Source organism: Vombatus ursinus, unplaced genomic scaffold (genome assembly GCF_900497805.2).
Source record: "Vombatus ursinus unplaced genomic scaffold, bare-nosed wombat genome assembly UNPS02014791.1, whole genome shotgun sequence".
In the NCBI taxonomy this organism is placed as follows: Eukaryota; Metazoa; Chordata; class Mammalia; order Diprotodontia; family Vombatidae; genus Vombatus; species Vombatus ursinus.
The window spans coordinates 45,462,365-45,481,792 of NW_020954569.1; the positions used below are offsets into that span (position 1 = coordinate 45,462,365).

At 36.4% G+C, this 19,428-nt stretch overlaps 1 protein-coding gene across 1 annotated transcript in view; it reads left to right on the top strand.

Moving 5' to 3' along the window:
- SLC6A3 (solute carrier family 6 member 3) overlaps positions 1 to 19,428 on the top strand; it is a 92,550-nt gene that overhangs the window by 62,142 nt on the left and 10,980 nt on the right. The window contains 4 exon segments of the mRNA XM_027868936.1: positions 10,276 to 10,388; positions 11,724 to 11,852; positions 13,098 to 13,197; positions 17,264 to 17,364. Coding sequence (XP_027724737.1) covers positions 10,276 to 10,388; positions 11,724 to 11,852; positions 13,098 to 13,197; positions 17,264 to 17,364 — 443 coding nt within the window.

Sequence of the window (19,428 nt, forward strand, 5' to 3'; positions counted from 1 at the left end):
ACTGCGTAGAGTATACTGTGCCTTTCTACCATGACCACATGACTGCTCTCTAGGCTTATTATGAGGTATGTTTCTCCTTTCTAGGAAAAAATGTAAAAATATTGAAGGAATATTTCTCTACTCTCCGAACTTTTAGAAAAAAAAAATAGTTGTTCCTCAAAAAAGAAAGAAAGAAAAATGAAAGGATTTTAAGGTAAAAAGGGTAAAAGAATTTAACACAGAGAATGAGGGGAAAAAAGTATGACCACTGAACACTTGCAATTAAATATATTAAATAGGCTCTTCGTGTAGAAAGAGGAGTTGAACCCTTTCTCCTAAGTGAAAATCAGCTACTTGTGGTCTTTAAAATGACATTATGGATTCATAGGTATCATCAAAAGAGAGATGATACTGAAAGGGTTAGCGGAAGAAGAGATGAGTTGCGGTGGTTGGTGACTCTCTGCTGATGGATTAATACCAGGCAATTCTTCGTCAACCTGATGAAGAGAGGTTTGCTCTTTTCTAGGGCATATATCTGGGAAGTGATGAAGCACCTCCCCCCCACCTTCACCCCCACCCCCACCAAGATTTGTCAAACATGATAACCATTATCCACTGCTTACTGGTGATTCAAGGGGTGGGTGATAAATAATACTGTCAAAAGAAATCTAGAAAGTATTGCTAGGGATTATGAAGTCCTGGAGGAAAAAAAATGAAAGCTTTATGAGAACCAGGGTTGTTGTTTTGTTTCTTTCTTCACTGCTGCTGATTGAAAACAGGGGCTTTGGAAGAGAAAATCAGATTTGAAAAGTGAGCAGCTGGATAAAAAGATGTTGTCTGAAAATCAATCATTCAACAAGTATTTATATAAGTGTATACTGTGAGCCAGATACTGTGCTGGGTACTGTGTTACTGAGCAGATTAGTAAATGGACTACTGAGCCGGTGACAGCAATCTCTGACAAATCGTGGAGAACGAGAGAAGTACCATAGGACCAGCGAAGAGCAAACATATTGATTTTTAAAGAGGGAATGTGAAGACTGCCTGCAGTAGTCAAGTGAGATTAACTTGATTTCTGACTAGATTCTGAATTGTAGTATATAGGATCTCTAAGAATCTTGAAAGTGATCACCAAGAGCCGTGAAGCATGGCTTCATTAAAAACAAGTCATGACAGAAAATTTTAATTTCCTTTCTTGACAAAGTCACTAAATGAATAAATCAGGAGAATCCTACTGATTCAGTTTACCCTGGTTTCAACAAAGTATTTGACAAAATCTCTCATACTACTCTTATAAACATGATAGAGAGATGTGGACTAAATCAAAATATAGTTGGGTGGTTTTGCAATGGGTTGAATGATTAGGCCCATTATTTTTCCATGAATGACTCATATTACCTGAAAAGAAGTCTCCAGCTGGATTGGGCATCAATGCTTGCCCCTATGATGGTTTTTTTTTTAATACTTTAATTAACATGTTTTGTTTTTGCATTTAAACATTTACAGATTACTTCACTCTGTGAGAGGTCCTATAACAAAGAAAAAGAGGTCCTTTATCAAAGAAAAACAAAACAAAAAAAGGGACCTCATCTGAAAGTGTATGTAACATATATGCATCTGCATGCAGCACACCCTTCGCCTGCTATTTTTAAATGTTTTTAGTTACAAAAATTTATTTTCTCTTCTTCCCACTGCCCATCTCATTTGAAAATAAAAGAGAAAAGAAAAACAATTCCTTGTAACAAATGTGTATAGTCAAGCAAGACAAATTCTCTCATTGGTTACATACAAAAATATTCAAGTTCCATTCTGCACCTTAAATCTATTGTCTCAGGTGTCAGGTTTTACCATCAATCATCTGGAAACATGAATCATCATTGCATTGATCATAGTTCTTACAGCTTTCAAAATTGTTTATCTTTATAGTGTTGTTATTGTGTAAATTGTTCTGGTTCTGATCATTTCATTCTTTATCAGTTTATAAAAGTCCTTGAAATTGTGTGTTTTTATAATATAGATGTTACAATATGAATTGTTCTGGGTCTGCTTACTTCACTCTGCATCAGTTCATATAATTCTTTCCATTTTTGAAATATTCTATTTCTTCATTTTACAGCACATTAGTACTCCATCACATTCATATACTACAACTTATTCAGCCATTCTTTAATTGATGGACAGCTCAGTAATTTCCAGTTTTTTGCTACCACTAAAAGAGCTGCTACAAATTTTTTTTTTACATAAAGCATCTTTCCCTCTTTCTCTGATCTCTTTTGAGAATAGAAGTAGCAATGGTATAGCCGAATCTTTCATAATATTTTGTGTATAATTCCAAATTGCTTTCCAGAATGGCTGTATCCCCCATCAATCAATATGCCTATTTTTCCATAGCCCCTCCAACATTTATCACTGTCTTTTTTAAAATATTTGCCAATTTGGTGGATATGAAGTAAAATATCAGAATAATTTTTAGTTTGGGATTTCTCTAATTAGTAATAACTTGGAGCATTTTTTTTCACATGCCTACAGATAGCTTGAGTTTCTTCCCTTGAGAACTGCTTGTTGATGTCCTTAAATCATTTCTTAATTGGGAATGTTCTTACTATTATGAATTTGAATCAGTACCTTATATATCTTTTTAAGAGAAACTTGCTAGATTTTTCCCAATTAATTTTATTGGGTTTCTTTGTGCAAAAAAATTTAATTTTATGTAATTAAAATTATCCATTTAGGGCAGCTAGGTGGCCCAGTGGATAAAGCACCAGGCCTGGACTCAGGAGGACCTGAGTTCAAATCTGGCCTTAGACCAGACACTTGACACATCCTAGCTGTGTGACTCTAGGCAATTCATTTAGTCCCAATTGCCTCACCAAAATACATTCCAATATTTAAGTCTGTCTTTATTTTTATAAACAGTTGTTTGTAGTCATATTTATATAGTTGTAGCATACCTTGTTAAGTAGGATCCCAAGTACTTTCTATAATCTGTAGTTCTTTTAAATGGAATTTCACTTTCTATTTCTTCCTGTTGAATTTCATTGGTATTACATAAAAATGCTGATAATTTCTGCAGATTTGTTTTATATCCTACAAGTTTACTGAAATTATTGTTTCAATTAATTTTTAGTTTATTTATTTATGGATTCTTTAACTACACTATCATATCATCTGCAAAAATGATAACTTTGTTTCTCCTTTGTCTGTGCTTATTCCCTAAGTTTCTTTTTCTTGTCTTATTGCTATAGCCAGAATATCTAGTATTATGTCAGATAGAAGTAGTGACAGTGGCCATCCTTGTTTCACTACTTTTTGATTTTGTTGGAAAGGATTCTGGTTTATCTTCATTATATGTAATGTTATCTTTTGGATTCACATATGTACTTTTAGTTATTTTAAGGAAAGATGCATTTGCTCCAATGTTTTCTTGTGTTTTTTTTTATCAGAAATTTATTTTGTCAAAAGTTTTTTCTTTATTTATCAATAGAATTATATTATTTTTTATTAAGTTTGTTACTAATATGGTTAATTAAGTTTTCCTAATATTAAACAACCCTACATCCCTCACATAAATTTAACCTGAGTGAATATATAATCTTTGTGGTATATTTAGCCTCTTTGATGATATTTTATTTATATGCATCATTGTTCATTAGGAATTTTGGTCCATCTTTTTTTTTCTGTTTTAACTCTGCCTTATATATTAAGACCATATCTGTGTCATAAATTGAATTTGGTAAGAATTTTCTTTTTCTGTTTTTACAATTTATGTAATATTTAGAATTAATTGTTCTTTGAATTTTTCTAGAATTGTTCAGTTTCTTCTGAAATTTGTTTAAATTCTCTATTTCTTTTTCTATTAATTTGGGTATTTCATATTTTACAAATTCTCATTTATTTCATTTAAATCATTGGTTTTATTGGAACATCGTTGATCAAAATGGTTTCAATAATACTTTTTATTTCTTCTATGCTTTTTAACTTTTTTATCAAAAACTTGTATAAAGACATGGATGACATGCTTATCAAATTTGAAGGTAACACAACTCTGGGAGGAATAGCTAATATTGGATGACATAGTCAGGTTACAAAATGGCCCTGGGAAGGTCAAAATAATGGGCCAAATACACTGATATGGCATTTTTTAAACCAGATCTAAGATTTCGTTGATATAAGAACCTTCCAATAAAAAAAAATTCCTTTGTTAATGAAGATTGACACTTGATTTTCAACTTATAGTCTTAGAAAGTTACCTGGGGCACTGAGAGCTTAACTTATATTCCCAGGGACACTCACCCAATGAACATCAGAGGCAGGAAGAGATCCTAGGTCTTCCTGATTCCAAGGCCAGCTTTCTGTTCATGATGCCATATTGCCAGCCTCCTATACGGCATTTAATAGAAATACATGTAAAATACTACATTTGGGTTCAAAAATCAACTTCTAAAATGTAAGATGGAGGAGGCATGGCTAGACAGTCATTCTGTCTGAAAAGATATAAGGAATTTAGAGGTCTATAACTTATGAGTTAACAGTGTGTCTTAGTATTCAAAAAAAAAAAAGGCCTCATGTGATCTTAGACTACATTAAGAAATGTAATATCTACAATGCTGAAAGAGACAATCCCATAGGTCCCATTTGACCTGTCCTGGTCAAATCTCACCCAAAGCATAGTTTTCAGTCCTGGGTACCATCTTTCAGAAAGGATATTAACAAGATGAAGAGGACCCTGGGTAGAAGTGTGCTGGAGCCAGCTCTTACTGGCTTGTGAGAGGTGGTTATAAATTTTCAGTGTGAGCATTTACACCTCAGAAATCTGCGAACAATACAAATCAGGCCTTGATTTGTTATTGTGTTTATTGTCTAGACTTAAGAAAGTGTTAATAATATAGTTTGAACTAAAAAATGATGCCTGTCCATACCACCACCACCCTTGGCCCATTTGTTAAACATTTATCTGCACCCCCCTGTATTGCTCTATAAACATTGCTGCAGCTCATCAGGAGTTCAGTAGAAAGCTCAGGTGATGAAGTCATAACCAGGCTGGTGGTCTGGTCCCTGTGGGCTAACAATAATAATAAAAACTAGTATTTATACAGTGCCTTAAGTTTTGCAATGTGCTTTGTATCCATTACTCATTTGAACCTCACAACCCAGAAGTTCTGTGGAGGGTAAGCAGGGTGGTAAAAGACCATAAGGATATTTAGCCTGAAGCAGAGAAAACTTCCTTTTTTTTTTTTTTAAATGAGGTGAGGCAATTGGGGTTAAGTGACTTACCCCGGGTCATACAGATAGTACGTGTCAAGTGTCTGAGGTTGGATTTGAACTCAAGTTCTTCAGACTCTAAGGTCGGAGCTTTACCCACTGCACCACCTAGATGCCCTGAGCAGAGAAAACTTCATTGGTCCCTGATAACTGTCTTTCCTTTTCCTTTTTCTTCTTTTTTTTTTAAGGCAATTGGGGTTGTTACTTGCCATGGGTCACACAGCTAGTAAGTGTCAAGTTTTTGGTCTGAGGCCAGATTTGAACTCAGGTCCTCCTGACTTCAGGGCTGGTGCTCTATCCACTGTGCCACCTAGCTGCCCCTTAACTGTCTTTTAAAGAGAGGTTCTACTTATGCTTCTTGGCTTTGTGTTGGAAGAGCTAGGAGCAGTGGGTGGAAACTACAGATAAGCAGATTTTAGTTTGATGTAATGGAAAAGATTCTTAAAATTAGAGGTGTTTAAAGGGAAATGCTTATTTTATAAGGTAAAAGCTTCCCTGTCCTTTAAGTTTTTTTCAGGAAAAATCTGGATAACCATTTGTCAAGCATATATAGAAAGGATTCTCATAGATGCATTGGACTAGATTGCCTTAGAGGTCCCATCCAACTCTGAAATTCTGTGATTTACTTGAACATCACCCTAAGCAAAATATCACTATGTGTATATGTGGTTTAAAATCAACCAGCTGTTTTGTATACCTATGCCTCAGTCCCCTTCTATCAACATAGATAGTCAGATGTTGATTATATTAAAATTTTGTCATGTTTCATCAAAGCAATGTGGCATCAAGAATCTTCCTGGTAGTACAATGTTGCAGTTCTGTATACCAAACTGTCAATACCAGATGATATCATTACATGGCAGCAGATAGTGAATGTGTATGACACACTCATTATCCATTGACTATAGAATGCATCTACTCTTCTTGGACTCTGCCCACGTGTACCACAGATATTTAAACTAATGATTTTCATCATCTGCTCTCCACATATTTAATAGTGTTTTTTTTTCTTTTTTGAATGAAGTTTGAGTTGCTTAACTCAAATGTGCAAATAGATTTGTGATCTCATTGATTTGGCTATTCCCTATACTGCCCATACATACCTACATATCCTGGGTGATTCTTAATACATGTTCTCTAGTGTTCGACATATTGAAGGTATTCCTAGATATATACTGATATTAAGAATACACCTGTGGGTCACTTGGGGCAACTAGGTGGCATCATAGTGGTAAGCCTGGAGTTAGGAAGACCTGAGTTCAAATTTGACCTCAGACACTTACTGTCTGTGTGACCCTGGGCAAGTCACTTAACCCTCTTGGCCTCCGTTTCCTCATCAGTAAAACGAAGTGGAAAGGGAAATGACAAACCATCTTTGTATTGTGGTATCTTTGCCAAGAAAACCTCAAATGGGGTCATGAAGAGTCGAACATGACTGAAACAACAACAAAGTGGATCACTCAGGTTGTGTACCTGTCATCCCTCAATCCTTCACCGTGTAATTAGCCCAGCTTCTTTTTCTATCAATAATTTTCCTGTTGACATCTTTTATTTCTATTCTTTGAAGTTCCTCCTTATTATATGTTAGATTCTTAAGCCTACTCTATGCCTCTCCTTTGCCCTCTGTGTGATATTTATTTTCATTTCTTCAGAGAATTTAAGGTAATCAGTGAAATACCATTTTTGAAATGTTTTATTTTTATTTACTCTACCTTAATTTTTAAATAGATCACTTACTCTTCTGCTACCCAGTGAACCAATAAAGAATTTTAAAAAATGAAGAGAAAAAAGCAGTTCAGCAAATGAATCAGCATATTAACCAAGCTAGTGAATGCAATGTTTCACATCCTTTATTCCTTGCCTCTGCAAAGAAAGGAGGAAAATACACTTTCTCATCTCCGAAGACAAGCTTAGTAATTATAATTACACATGTCAAGTTAAATAAACAAGCATTTATTAAGTACCAGCTATATGCCATGCTATGAAGGTAAAACTGAAAGAAATGGGTAACATATTGGACAGGGGAGTGGGGTAGGTCACAGTGGGGTGAGACGAAGTTGATGATGACTCCTAGATTGTGAGTCTTGGTGACTGGGAGGATAGTAATACCCTCTATAGTAATGGGAAAGATAGAAAGGTCTTGGGGGAAAAGATGCATTCAGTTTAAGATTTCTATGGGACATCCAGTTTGAGATATCCAGTAGACAGTTGGAGATGCAAGTCTGGAGGTTAGGATGTTGGTTAGGATTAAATAAGTAGATCTGAAAATCATCAGTATAGAAATGATAATTGAATCCATGAGAGCTGATGAGATCACCAAGTAAAAAGGTATATAAAGAGAAAAGAAGTGGTCCCAGGGCAGAACCTTGGGCCTTACCCACCATTAGCAGAAGTGACTTGGATGAAGATTCAGCAAAGGATACTGGAAAGGAAGGCTTCAACAGGTAGAAGGAGATATAGGATTAATGTCACAAAAACATGTAGTGAACAGTATCAAGGAGAAGAGGGTGATGAACAATGTTACAGCATTCAGTTTCAAGTTTTTTATTCATTCATTTGTTGTAGTCATTGTGTATATTGTTTTCCTAGTTCTATGTATTTTGTTCTGCATGAGTTTATCTTATTCTTCTGTTGCTTCTCTGAATTATTCTTATTTGTTCTTTCTTGAAGCACAGTAATATTCCATTGTATTCACAGACCACAAGTTGTTCAAAAAACTATCTCCCTTTCAATGAGCATCCATTTTGTTTTTACTTCTTTATTGCAAAAAAAAGAGGGTGTTGCTATGAATGTTTAATGTATATGGGACTTCTCTATCTTTGAACTCTTTGGCATAGATGTATAACAGTGGGATTTCTGAGTGGGTATGGACATTTTAGTCACCTTTTTTATAATATAATTCTACATTGCTTTCCAGAATGGATAGCTAATGCATGGCCCTGCCAACAGTGTATTAGTGTACGTATCTTTCTGAAGCCCCTCCAACATTTACTATTTCCATCTTTTGACATTCTTGCTTATTTTTTTCCTGCACATTTCTCTTATTAATGATTTAGAGTGATTTTATATATGATTGTTACTCAAAAATTCAAATAGATCTCTGATCCCATTGATTCAGAAGTTCCCTCCAATGATGTGAATCACAACCTATGTATACCTGCCCATCTTGAGCACCTCTGGTTCATGGCTTTTCAATGTGCTGGAGCCCTTTCTTCTTTTTTGTTACTCCTGAAATTGTAAGGTTACTAGTGGAACACTCCAGCTATTCAGAACTAGCTAATGTTGTAGTAGATGGAGGGTCATGGAGACCTGAGTTCAAATCTGGATTCAGACACTTAATAGCTATGTAACCCTAGGCAAGTCACTTAATCTCTATTTGCTTCAGTTTTCTCAACTATAAAACATGGATAATAATAGCACCCATCTCTCAGGATTGTTGTGAGAATCAAATGAGATAAGATGTGCTTAGTACAATGACTAAGCACTACATAAATGCTTATTCCCTTCCATCCTTCTACCTGTCATCTTTTGTACTTGCCACATAACCAGTCCATCATCTTTAGCATCATCTCAGCATAGGATTACTTGATGACATCTTTTACTCTGGGTCTTCTTCAGGGCACCTTATCAGTCACATGTTGCAGCCTGCTCACACTCACCACTTATCTTCCATTTCACTCTCACACTTTTTTTTCATTTCTCAGAGGCACTTGGATTCTATGTCTTGCTGTCATATAGCAACACCAATAAAATGTTGGTGTTAAAAAGACGCGCCTTTTCTTTCAGAGTGCATTGCAGACATGAGAGACATCCAGTGCAAAGTCTCTGAAAAGGAAGATGAAGTGTCATGTTACTCTGACAGTTGTGAAGATGACCTATTAGAATAGGGAGAGTCTGGAGGGAGGTAAATCAATTAGGAAACCATTAATATAGTTGAGGCAAGAGTCAATGAGGGCTCGAATTAGGGCCATTGTTATGTGAGTTGTGAGAAGAGAATGCTTGGGAAAGATGTGGTAAAAATAGAAATAGTAAGATTTGGCAACTAATTGGATTGTGTGTTTGTGTGTGTGTATGTGTGTATGTAAGGGAGAACAAGAAGTTAGGGATGATACTAAGGTTGAAAACCTATCTGACCAGAAGGATGTAAGTGTCCTTGACAGATATAGGAAAGTTTGGAAGAGTGATGGGGCTTTTTGGGGGGGAGGAGAAGACCATGAATTCTGTTTTGGATATGTTGAGTTTGAAATGTCTATGGAATGTCCATTTTGAAATGTCCAATAGAGAGTTTGTGATGCAATGAAACTCAAAAGAAACACCAGGCCTATAGATATATAGATCTAGGAGTTTTGTGCAATAGAGATATTAATTAAGTCCATAGTAGCTGATATAATCCAAAAAATAATAGTATGTAGAGAGAGAAAAAGGCCCAGGACAGAACTTTTGGCTATACCAAGAGTTGAGAAGATGTGATATAACAAAAGAGCAATCAAAGGAAAATAAGAAGGAATGACCAGACAAGGAGGAGGAGAACCAGAAGAGAAACCTGGTAATCACAAAAACTAGGACAAGAGATACGTAAGAAGACAGAGTGGTCACTGTAAATTCCTTTTCTTCTCTCTTTCCCTTTTCTTTGAAGCCCATTGCCAGCCCCAAATCCATTTCCTTTTCCAGATTCTATACGTGTAGTTTGGCACAAGAGCATTAGTCCTAATTAATGGTGATTCAAAAAAGCATTCTAACTCCTTTTCCCCACCGCAAGCTCAGTGTGATGTTTTAGAAGAAATTGTAGCTGGAGAGATTTAAAAAATAATTTCTTAATAATGTAAGGAGATGAGGAGAATGGGAGGGAAGGGGAAAAAAAGAATGAATGACAAAGAATACAAAAAAAAGAAGACTATGTACAGAATATTTTGTACAGAATATTTTCAACTGGAAATCTTTACAAATAAGATAATTGTCCATTTTTTTCAGGATGGCTTAGGTGAAATCAAGAGGAAAGATTATCATTCAATGACCATTTTTCTTTCTTTTTAGGACCTGGACTTATTTTTATCATCTACCCTGAAGCAATTGCTACTCTGCCTTTGTCCTCTGCTTGGGCTGTGGTTTTCTTCATCATGTTGCTCACGTTAGGAATTGACAGTGCTGTGAGTAACCTTAAGCACCACACTCAGAGATAGGGCACTAACAAGCTGACGCAAACTAAAGCTTTATCAGTCCCATGTAAGAGGAATTAGAATTTACATTGATTAGGGCACCCTTTCTGCAGATTCCATACAGGCTGCTGTCCTTTGATCACTACAATATCATGCTTTGTCATTACAGTATACTTCATAATTATGTTATCATACCCAAGCTTACTATTTATTTTATATTGATCACATTTGAGATTGGTTGTTTCCTACTGTGCTTTTATTTCAGAGAGACTATATATCTCTAAATAACACTGTAAGATAGATTATTTCTGGAAGATTTCCTTTAGATCCTGCTCATCATGTGTGAGTTCTTATAAGCCTTAATCAGAGGATGCCCTTTCCCTGTGCAAGATTGCCTGTCCTCTTCCTGATTTTTTGCCTTAATCATCTGTTATCCTGGATCTTGGAGACTAATAATGTTCAATTCAATGTTATTTAAATAATATTGATGTTAATTAATGAAATAATGTTATTAAGTTCAATGCCAGTTAAGCTTTTACTATGAGTAAGGCACTATTTGAAGTTATGGTAACACAAAGCAAAATGAAAAACAGTCCCTGCTATTGAACACCTTATATTCTACTTGGACAATACCACATGTATACAGCTAAGTATATTACACAGTAGGGATGGAAGGGGACAAGGAAGAAATGAGACAAGGATTCTAGGAATATTGAAGGAGGGAAGGAACACTAGCAAAATTGAGACCACCATGCTTTCTGGTCTGTGGTCCGTAGTCACTATGTATCAATGACTAGGCTAGTACCACACTGGAAAACAAAACAGAACTCTGTATGTGTGCATGGATAGTGTATGTGCACGTGTGAATGGAACCTTACTTAAATGGATCAGGCAACAGCTACAAAGCTGAACAATTATGATCTGATCAGGCATATAGTTATTAAATTTTTTCCATCAGTGAACTAATTTTTGTCCACTCAAGCGAATTTTCCTGTCATCTGAAACAACTGAGAAACCTGTTATTATCGTGGGCCTACATACTGCACAATCATTTTCTACCTAGAGGGCACTTAAGAAATATTTGTTGAATTGAGTAAATGGTAAGATTGGCAGTGAGGTGGGGGAGGGGCAGTGTTGGGGGTTGGGGTGATAAGGAGGAAGGAGGAGCTCCATTGCCTTAGGACATACAACCATGGATCAGTATAGAATTGCATGATTCTGTTTTCATCATTTCTATTCATAATCTGGTATGTAAAAGGCAAACCCTGTGAGGCACAGGTAGCTTCACATATGAATTTATTTCGTGTTCTGTTTATTCCATTGTAGATGGGAGGAATGGAGTCTGTGATCACTGGACTGATTGATGAATTTAAGTTTCTCCACCGGCACCGAGAGCTTTTCACCCTATTCATTGTCTTGTCAACATTTCTAACCTCCCTCTTCTGCGTCACAAATGTATGTCACCAACACTTTAAATGTTAATCTGCCAACTTGATTCTTGAACTAGGTCTTCTGCTGACGAGAGCCCCCTTTAAGCATGCGGGTATCTTTCCTGTGTACACAGTGTTTACATATTACATTCAGTTCTGCCAGATCAAATTTAAGCCCTAGAGTTTACAGAAAGCAGCAACTTCTAAGGTTCCTGTGACTTGTCATACCGTTCATTAGATCTTACTTGGTCACTGAACTAACTTTAACAGCAAGGCATTTTGTTGAGAAGTACACTGCATTAAAGTGTATTCTCTGGGCTTTAGGGCCTAGGAGGGATTGGGGCAGAGTCAAGTTGTTGTGATGTAAATGTGACACTCATTTTGGACATGGCCAATGACAGAATTTGTTTTACATGATTATGAATATTTGTCATGAGGGTTTTGTTTTTCTTTTTTGTTCCCATGGGAAGGGGATCCAAGGGAAAATAATATTTGTTAATTCAAAAAAAATGTAGCCTTCATAGCATTTGGCCCCACTCTACTCTTAAATTTAATTTCAAATCTTTGGAGAGGACAGTGCAGGTAAAACTCAATTTGAAGAATATCTGTGTTCCTAAAAAGTTCCATGTAAATTGAGTTCTTGTAAGCTGAATGATGGTTTAATTAGTGTCGATTGCCATTTAATGATAATCAGTTATGAATCCTTTTGAAAGTAAATAGTGACTTTTGTGAAATGAGTAATCAGCTGCTAATTAGGAACAATATGATCTGGAAAAAACAATGAATTCGGAGAGGCCCTGTTTTCTGGTCTCTACTCAATTACTTATTAGCAGTACCTTGTGTCTGGGACAACACATTTAATCTCTTTGGTCCCAAGCTTCCTCATACATAAATTGGACAATGAGCTAAGAATGCTCTCCATGATCCTTAGATTCTGTGATCTTTAAATAATAATAACTGACATGTTTATAACACTTTAAATTTTATATCTCATTTACTCATGACAACCTTATGAGGTACATAATGCATTGATTTTTACACTCATTTGGCAGATGAAGGAACTAAGTCCAAGAGAGGTGAAGTAAGTATCCGCCCAGGTCTTCCTGATTTCATATTCATTATTTTAGCCATTATATTACAACTTCCTCTCAATCCATATTCAATACAGTACCTAAAGCAAGGTATACTTGTATCCTTGAGTATTTAAGATATTGGCCATTGATTGCTCTGAATATCTTGAATCTCTGAAAGTCTCTTACCTTTTCCCCAGGGTGGCATTTATGTCTTTACACTGCTGGACCATTTTGCTGCAGGGACATCTATTCTTTTTGGAGTACTCATTGAAGCCATTGGGGTTGCATGGTTTTATGGTAAGGAGACATACCACATTTTATGGTGGCACGTATGGTTGGAAATGGGTCAGAAAACTCAGTTTCCCTGAGTTCTTTGTGACCAGGGCTGAGCTCCCTTCAACATGTTTATCAGTTGTGCTGATGTTTTCATTGACAAAGCTAATCAGAAGATAAAATAAGTGTTAGCTCATGAAATTTAGTTTCTGATTCCTTAGAATATGATGGAGTGTAGACCTGGCAATTGTTTAGTTAGATTATATCGATATAAAGAGGCTGGCTAATCAAGGCATACAAAAAAAATCTACTACATTGATCAAACTAACCATATAATTATTAACTTTCCACTGAACTTTGTGCTGTATCAACAGCCTAAATATGTTCCCAAGTATAGTTTTTTGGGAAAATGTAATTATAAATACTAATGGAAGTTTGAAGATGATAAATCTATAAAAGAGTAAGTTAAAAGTTCTTATTCATTAACTCTAAGCCAGCTTGGGGGTACTTTCACAGTAACTTCTACCTTACCATTTAACCCACAGATTCTGAACTCAGAGTTCTGACCTCAAACAGACTGGGTTTGGAGGAAACCTCTTGGAGGTTTCTTCATAGTTAATGATATCTGTAACTCAGGTTTGCCTCTGAATTTATCTTTCACAATTCCCCAAAAATGTTCCCAGCTCTCACATGAGCATCGGCTTTCCAAGGCATAGGACATTGAATGAGTTATTAATAAGCAAAAATTACAGAAAGGACTTGTCTCTAAACCCATAGTTAACCAAGAAAACTATCCCCTCTAGTGGGAGCCACATATAGACTCTGAGTATCACCCTGGGTTTGAAGTTTTCCTATGTAGGAAAAGAACTAAATATTCCCAGAAAGTTAAGCAATTTATTCTTTGTTGAGCCCCTTTTCCAAAAGACTTCTGTAATTTCTCCAGGCTTGTAATGCTATCCTGGAGTTGAGGTTGAGGTCCCCACGTATGGGAAAAGAACTTAGGGTTTTTACAGAGTTAATTCCTCTCCCCTGGACGTGCCCCGCCCTCACGACTCAGCATCAGTGAAAGACACAGTCTGAGTTTTGTCCTCTTCTTTGTGGTTCTGTGCCTCATTGTGCTTCACTTACTTTGTGGCTACCTCCAGCCCTCTGCAGTATCATTCTCTTTGGGGCCATCATGTAGAACTCAGTGACAAGGGATCATCACTCCGTTGCATTGTTAGTGCAGCATCTGTAGCTGCCATTTGCTTCCAATTGTCTGACTTTCTCAAATAGAAGTATAGCTCCTTCCCCCACCACTGACCTGCCTCTGAGTTAGTTAACAAATGTCTGGCTCTTTTGTTAACCAAAAGCTAGCAAATAAGTGGATCCCAAGGCAGCTAGAACCCCTGGCTCACCTGATTCAACTTACGGTTTCCAAAACTTACTCATAGCCAGGTTAGGTGACTTCATTCTTCTCATTTTTCTCCAGTCAGAGTGCAGTCAGTTGACCATCTCCTGAACCTTCATGGTGCTATCCTACATTGAATCTTTTTGACTTTAGGTGAAAACACTTGCACCCTCCTTTCCAATTGCTTTTTCCCTTCATCCCCAACCTCCACTAGACTCATGTCATATGATTACCCCGATGCTCCAAGAAGTGTCATTAGAAAAATCCGAGGGGAAGGGGCAAACTTGAATCCCCAGTGAATGCTCACCCAGCTACTGAGATGTCAATGGCTTATGTTCCCATTATACTTCTACTAGTGAAACAGGTTGAGATTGTTCCTTTACATGAGAAAAATAACAAAATAGGGTCTTGTTTTCAAATAAGATTTTCTTTCTCTCTGACCTGACACAGTCCAGCCTTTTCATTTTCCCTTTAGCTTACAATATATATATAGAGCTAAAAAGCCCTTGCATGTTTTAAGGAAATAAATATAGCTTCTGAGGAGCAGTCGGAAAATGGACCAGAATATTTATATGTCTGATGCAAAAAGTTCCCACGAGAGAAGTTATTCTGATTTCCCCCATGTTTCAAGGACAAAAGTTTCACAATAGGACAGCAACATGTATATAGTTTTGAATTTGAATTGTGTTTTGAATTTGTGTGCCAAGAAAAACTGCCAAAGGTCTTTCTTCTCCTCCTCCTCCTTCCTCTTCCCCCCACCTCATCAAAGAAGGGTTATATAAATATGTTTGATGTTTAATGACACTTTCAAATTCAGCAAAAATTGATATTCACATTTGGGGGAAAGTAATTGTTTTAACCTCATGCTAAGCCCAGCACATAGTAGGTGCTTAATTAATGTTTATTAATTGATTGATCATAAATATCTTCATTTGAAAAAGAGTGATTGGGTTTGGGCAGCAATTTTTTTTGGCACCAAAATATTACTTGGACTTCTTGCTCATTAATAATATATTCCTACATTAACTCAATACACTTTTCTGTAGTTTTTCTTGTCATCAGTTAGTAAAACATTTCAAATGGACTCCACCACACAAGGTCCCTTAAAGATTGGCGTATGAGCAGCACCTTATATTAATAAAAGCTTAACTACACCAAGGAATCAGGCTTGTTACATATATTCTAATTGCACCTCAGCCAGTCGGAAATCTACGAATGATTGATTAGGTAAATACATGATGCAGACATATTGAGGCCATGTGCCTAGGGTGTTTCTCGTTAGCTTTCCACCATAAAACAACAAGAGAGAAATTCTTGCCAAAAGATATAGCTCTAGATGCTAAATCCACTGAAGTTGCTTCATCTTATCAATATTTTCTGGGGGGAAAATGTTTTATTTTTCTTAGAGTTCAGCAATCATAATTTACAATTAAAAATACCATTTAGAATATCTAAGAGAAACATATGATTGTTAATGATGTGAATTTACTATTTTGGTTAGGATTATAAGAACATCATAAAATGTAAGATATAGGGCCTGTAAACACTAAAGATTTTGCATACTTCTAAACCTATGACTCCTTGATAGCAACCTGAGAGGCAGGTTTGGGGCCTCTAAAAAATCCCCCTGAATATGCTCTCTACTGTGCCTGAAATTCTTATTATTAGCTAATCCTTGGATTAAAGTTACAAGGAAATGCAAATGTTGCCATAGGGAGAATGCATTAAGATACTAATACCTCAGTTTGAATTATTTGATTGTTAGTTACTTGACTAATTTAATCCCATCAACAATTACCATGAATTTGGGGTCGTGATAAGTGTCTACTTTGGTAGAGGCCCTCTGAGACCTCTGAATGACCTCTGAGACTCAATCTCTGACTAAACCTAAACTTAACTCTTCTGACAACTGCCATATGACCCACTATCTTGAATTGTGGGGGGGAAGAGAAGTGTTTGGATTGCAATGACCCAGTCACTGATGGGATTTAATTGATGGGAAGGGGCATGTTACAGCTAAGATTTAATGTGGTGAGAGGTGAAGGAAAAGTTCAGAGCATAGGACCCTCCACAAATTGGTGGAATCTCACATGGCTGGCCCTAGGGAGGTGGAGATGAGCATTAGGGTTCTGGATTCTTGCAAAATATGGGAATGGCAATGAAATGGCAGAAGAAAATACAGAAAAGGCGATAAAGGAGGGCTAAAGATAGACTTTGCCTGTTTCACAATTTCGCCTCAGAGTTGCACCTGTGAGATAGGCTCATTATTCTGCCTCTCAGAGGAAGCATGAAAAACTGAGTGGCATCTTCACAGAGGATCTTAGAAACTGGTGCTTGAGAACTCCAAATGAAGTAGTTGTTGGCAGAAGAAATGTACTGCATACTCAAGCTGATTAATTTCTGAGTCATCTGTTCCAACTCAATTCATAAATAGGTACGTTTGGCCCTGGGTCATTCCCATCCCAATCCTTCCCTTCTCCCAAAACTCAAGATGGTAGGTCACATGACAGCTGTCAGAAGAGTTTCATTTAGATTTAGTCAAGGATGGGGTCCAACATGCCTTTAGAGGGCCCCAACCAAAGTGGACAGCTCTCATGACCCCAAATTCACATCCACTATGATCATTGATGGGCCCAGTGAACCTCCCTAATGTCTCATGATGATGTCCTTGGTTGTCAAATGTTCTTCTCTTTTCTTCAGGAGTTGGTCAGTTCAGTGATGACATTAAACAAATGATCGGTCGGAGACCTGGCTTGTATTGGCGGCTTTGTTGGAAGTTTGTCAGCCCTTGTTTTCTTTTGGTAAAATAATATTCTTTTAACACTTTTAAAAGATAATTATGTGACAATTTTTCATTCTTCACAGGTCTTTCTCAGTCTTTACCATTTACCCTTCTTCATTGCCTTCCACAAATAGAGACATTCCTTTGGATTTTAAAGAGAAGGCAAACTTGATGTAGGGAAAAGAGTATTAAGAGAGCTGGTAAACCTGGGTCAAGATCTGATACTGACTTTATGGTCTTGGACAAGTGATTTAACCTCTTTTGGCTTCAGTTTCTTCCTCCATAAACATTGGAATAAATTTTCTCTAAAGTTCCTATAAACTCTCAGATTCTCCATTAAGTAAACTGAAGGAATTTGGAGCATATAATAAAGAAGGGTTACCAGGGCTCTTTTGAAAGAAAGGAATTTATAGGTAGAATTTGTCACGTTGCCTTAGTGATGTCTCCAGAAGTGGTGCAGTATTAGTATTTTTTTTAAAGGTCATACATCCTGGATCCTTCTGAGCATTTATTTTCTAATTTCTTCCTTTTGTTCCTACCTAGAAGAATACAAATTTTTGAATCTTAAAAGAGATTACCTTCCTAATCTGATAAGCTTGTTGAGTAGTTACTGGCCATCTGTCCTTGTTCCTTTTTGATCAGAAATAACTGATACTGAATTGTCATTGGGGAAGAGATAGGACAGAGAGGGAGAGTACACAAAACATGGTCATTTATGATCAAAATAGAAGAATTTAAATCTTCAAAATGGACCATAGTAAACTTGGAAAATCATCCTGTAATGCATAAGTAGCTCTAAAAACTCAACACCTTTATCATTTTCTCTTTTCAAGGCAGGTTAGTTCCCATAGTTTCACTGTGGTTATAATGAAATAAAGGTCAGTGGTTCAGTCCTGGTACTGTCCAGTTTGATTTATGCAAATAACAAAATGCTTTTATCCTCTGCTGCCCTATGGTGTTTTAACCCTGGTCCATCCAGTGGTCACAAAGGGGGGTCACAATAGAGGGTAAATGGGTCAGTGTAAACCTGTCAACATTATGAAAATAACTCAAAGCATATTTCTGCTAATGAGTCAGTAATGTTGTTTTTGTAAGGTATTTATTTAGTGTCAGTCACCTAAATTCTCAACCCTGTGCTAAGTTCTAGGGGAACTCAAAGGAAAATTTTTACACTGTGTCAAGAAAATAAAATTAACATATGTGAAGCAATTAGGAAACAACTCAGAACAAGGATTGTCTTTGTTTTTGTGTTCCCCATAGAACTTAGCATATTAACATGTTCATAGGAGGCACCCAATAAGTATTTGTGGGTGAGTGAGTGAGTGAATAAATACTTTGGAATGCTCTATGCGATGGTAGTTTAGAGCCATGCTAATTTTACTTCTAAAACAAAGCAATTTCAATTTCATTAAAAGCCATATTATAATTAGTGGAATAATTCTAAATTTTTCTTGAACTGTTTTACTGTTGAAATGTTTCATACGTGCCCAGTTCTTCATAACCTCATTTGAGGTTTTCTTGGCAGAGATACTGGAGTGGTTGGCCATTTCCTTCCCAAGCTTATTTTACAGATGAGGAAACTGATGCAAACAGGGTTAAATGACTTGCCCAGTTTCACACAGCTAGTAAGTGTCTGAGACCAGATTTGAATTCAGGTTTTCTTGACTCCAGACCCAGCACACTATTCACTGTGCCACCTGGCTGCCCTAGTTTTAGAAAAGTTCAAAAGAAGAGTAAAATACTCCTAAAACTTCTCATTTGAAATTTCCTTCCCTATTTATTAATTCTCCTTTGTATTTCTCAGTCTAAACTCTTAAAATGTGATGATTTTGCCTGACAGAGCTTTTCTGTCCCCTTTAAGAATTAACCCTTCAATACTTGATAAGCTGTAGTAATATTTTTGAGACTTATTTGAGATCAAGGGGATTTTCACTTGTGAGAAACAGAATTCAAGTCACACTTTATGAGGCACATGAAAGACAATATCAGGAGGTTTTGGTAAGCTTTGGTAAGGATGAATTTATTAGCTATTCATTTTCAAAACAGAAGAAATCTTAATAATTTTATTTGTTGTAGACAAAAC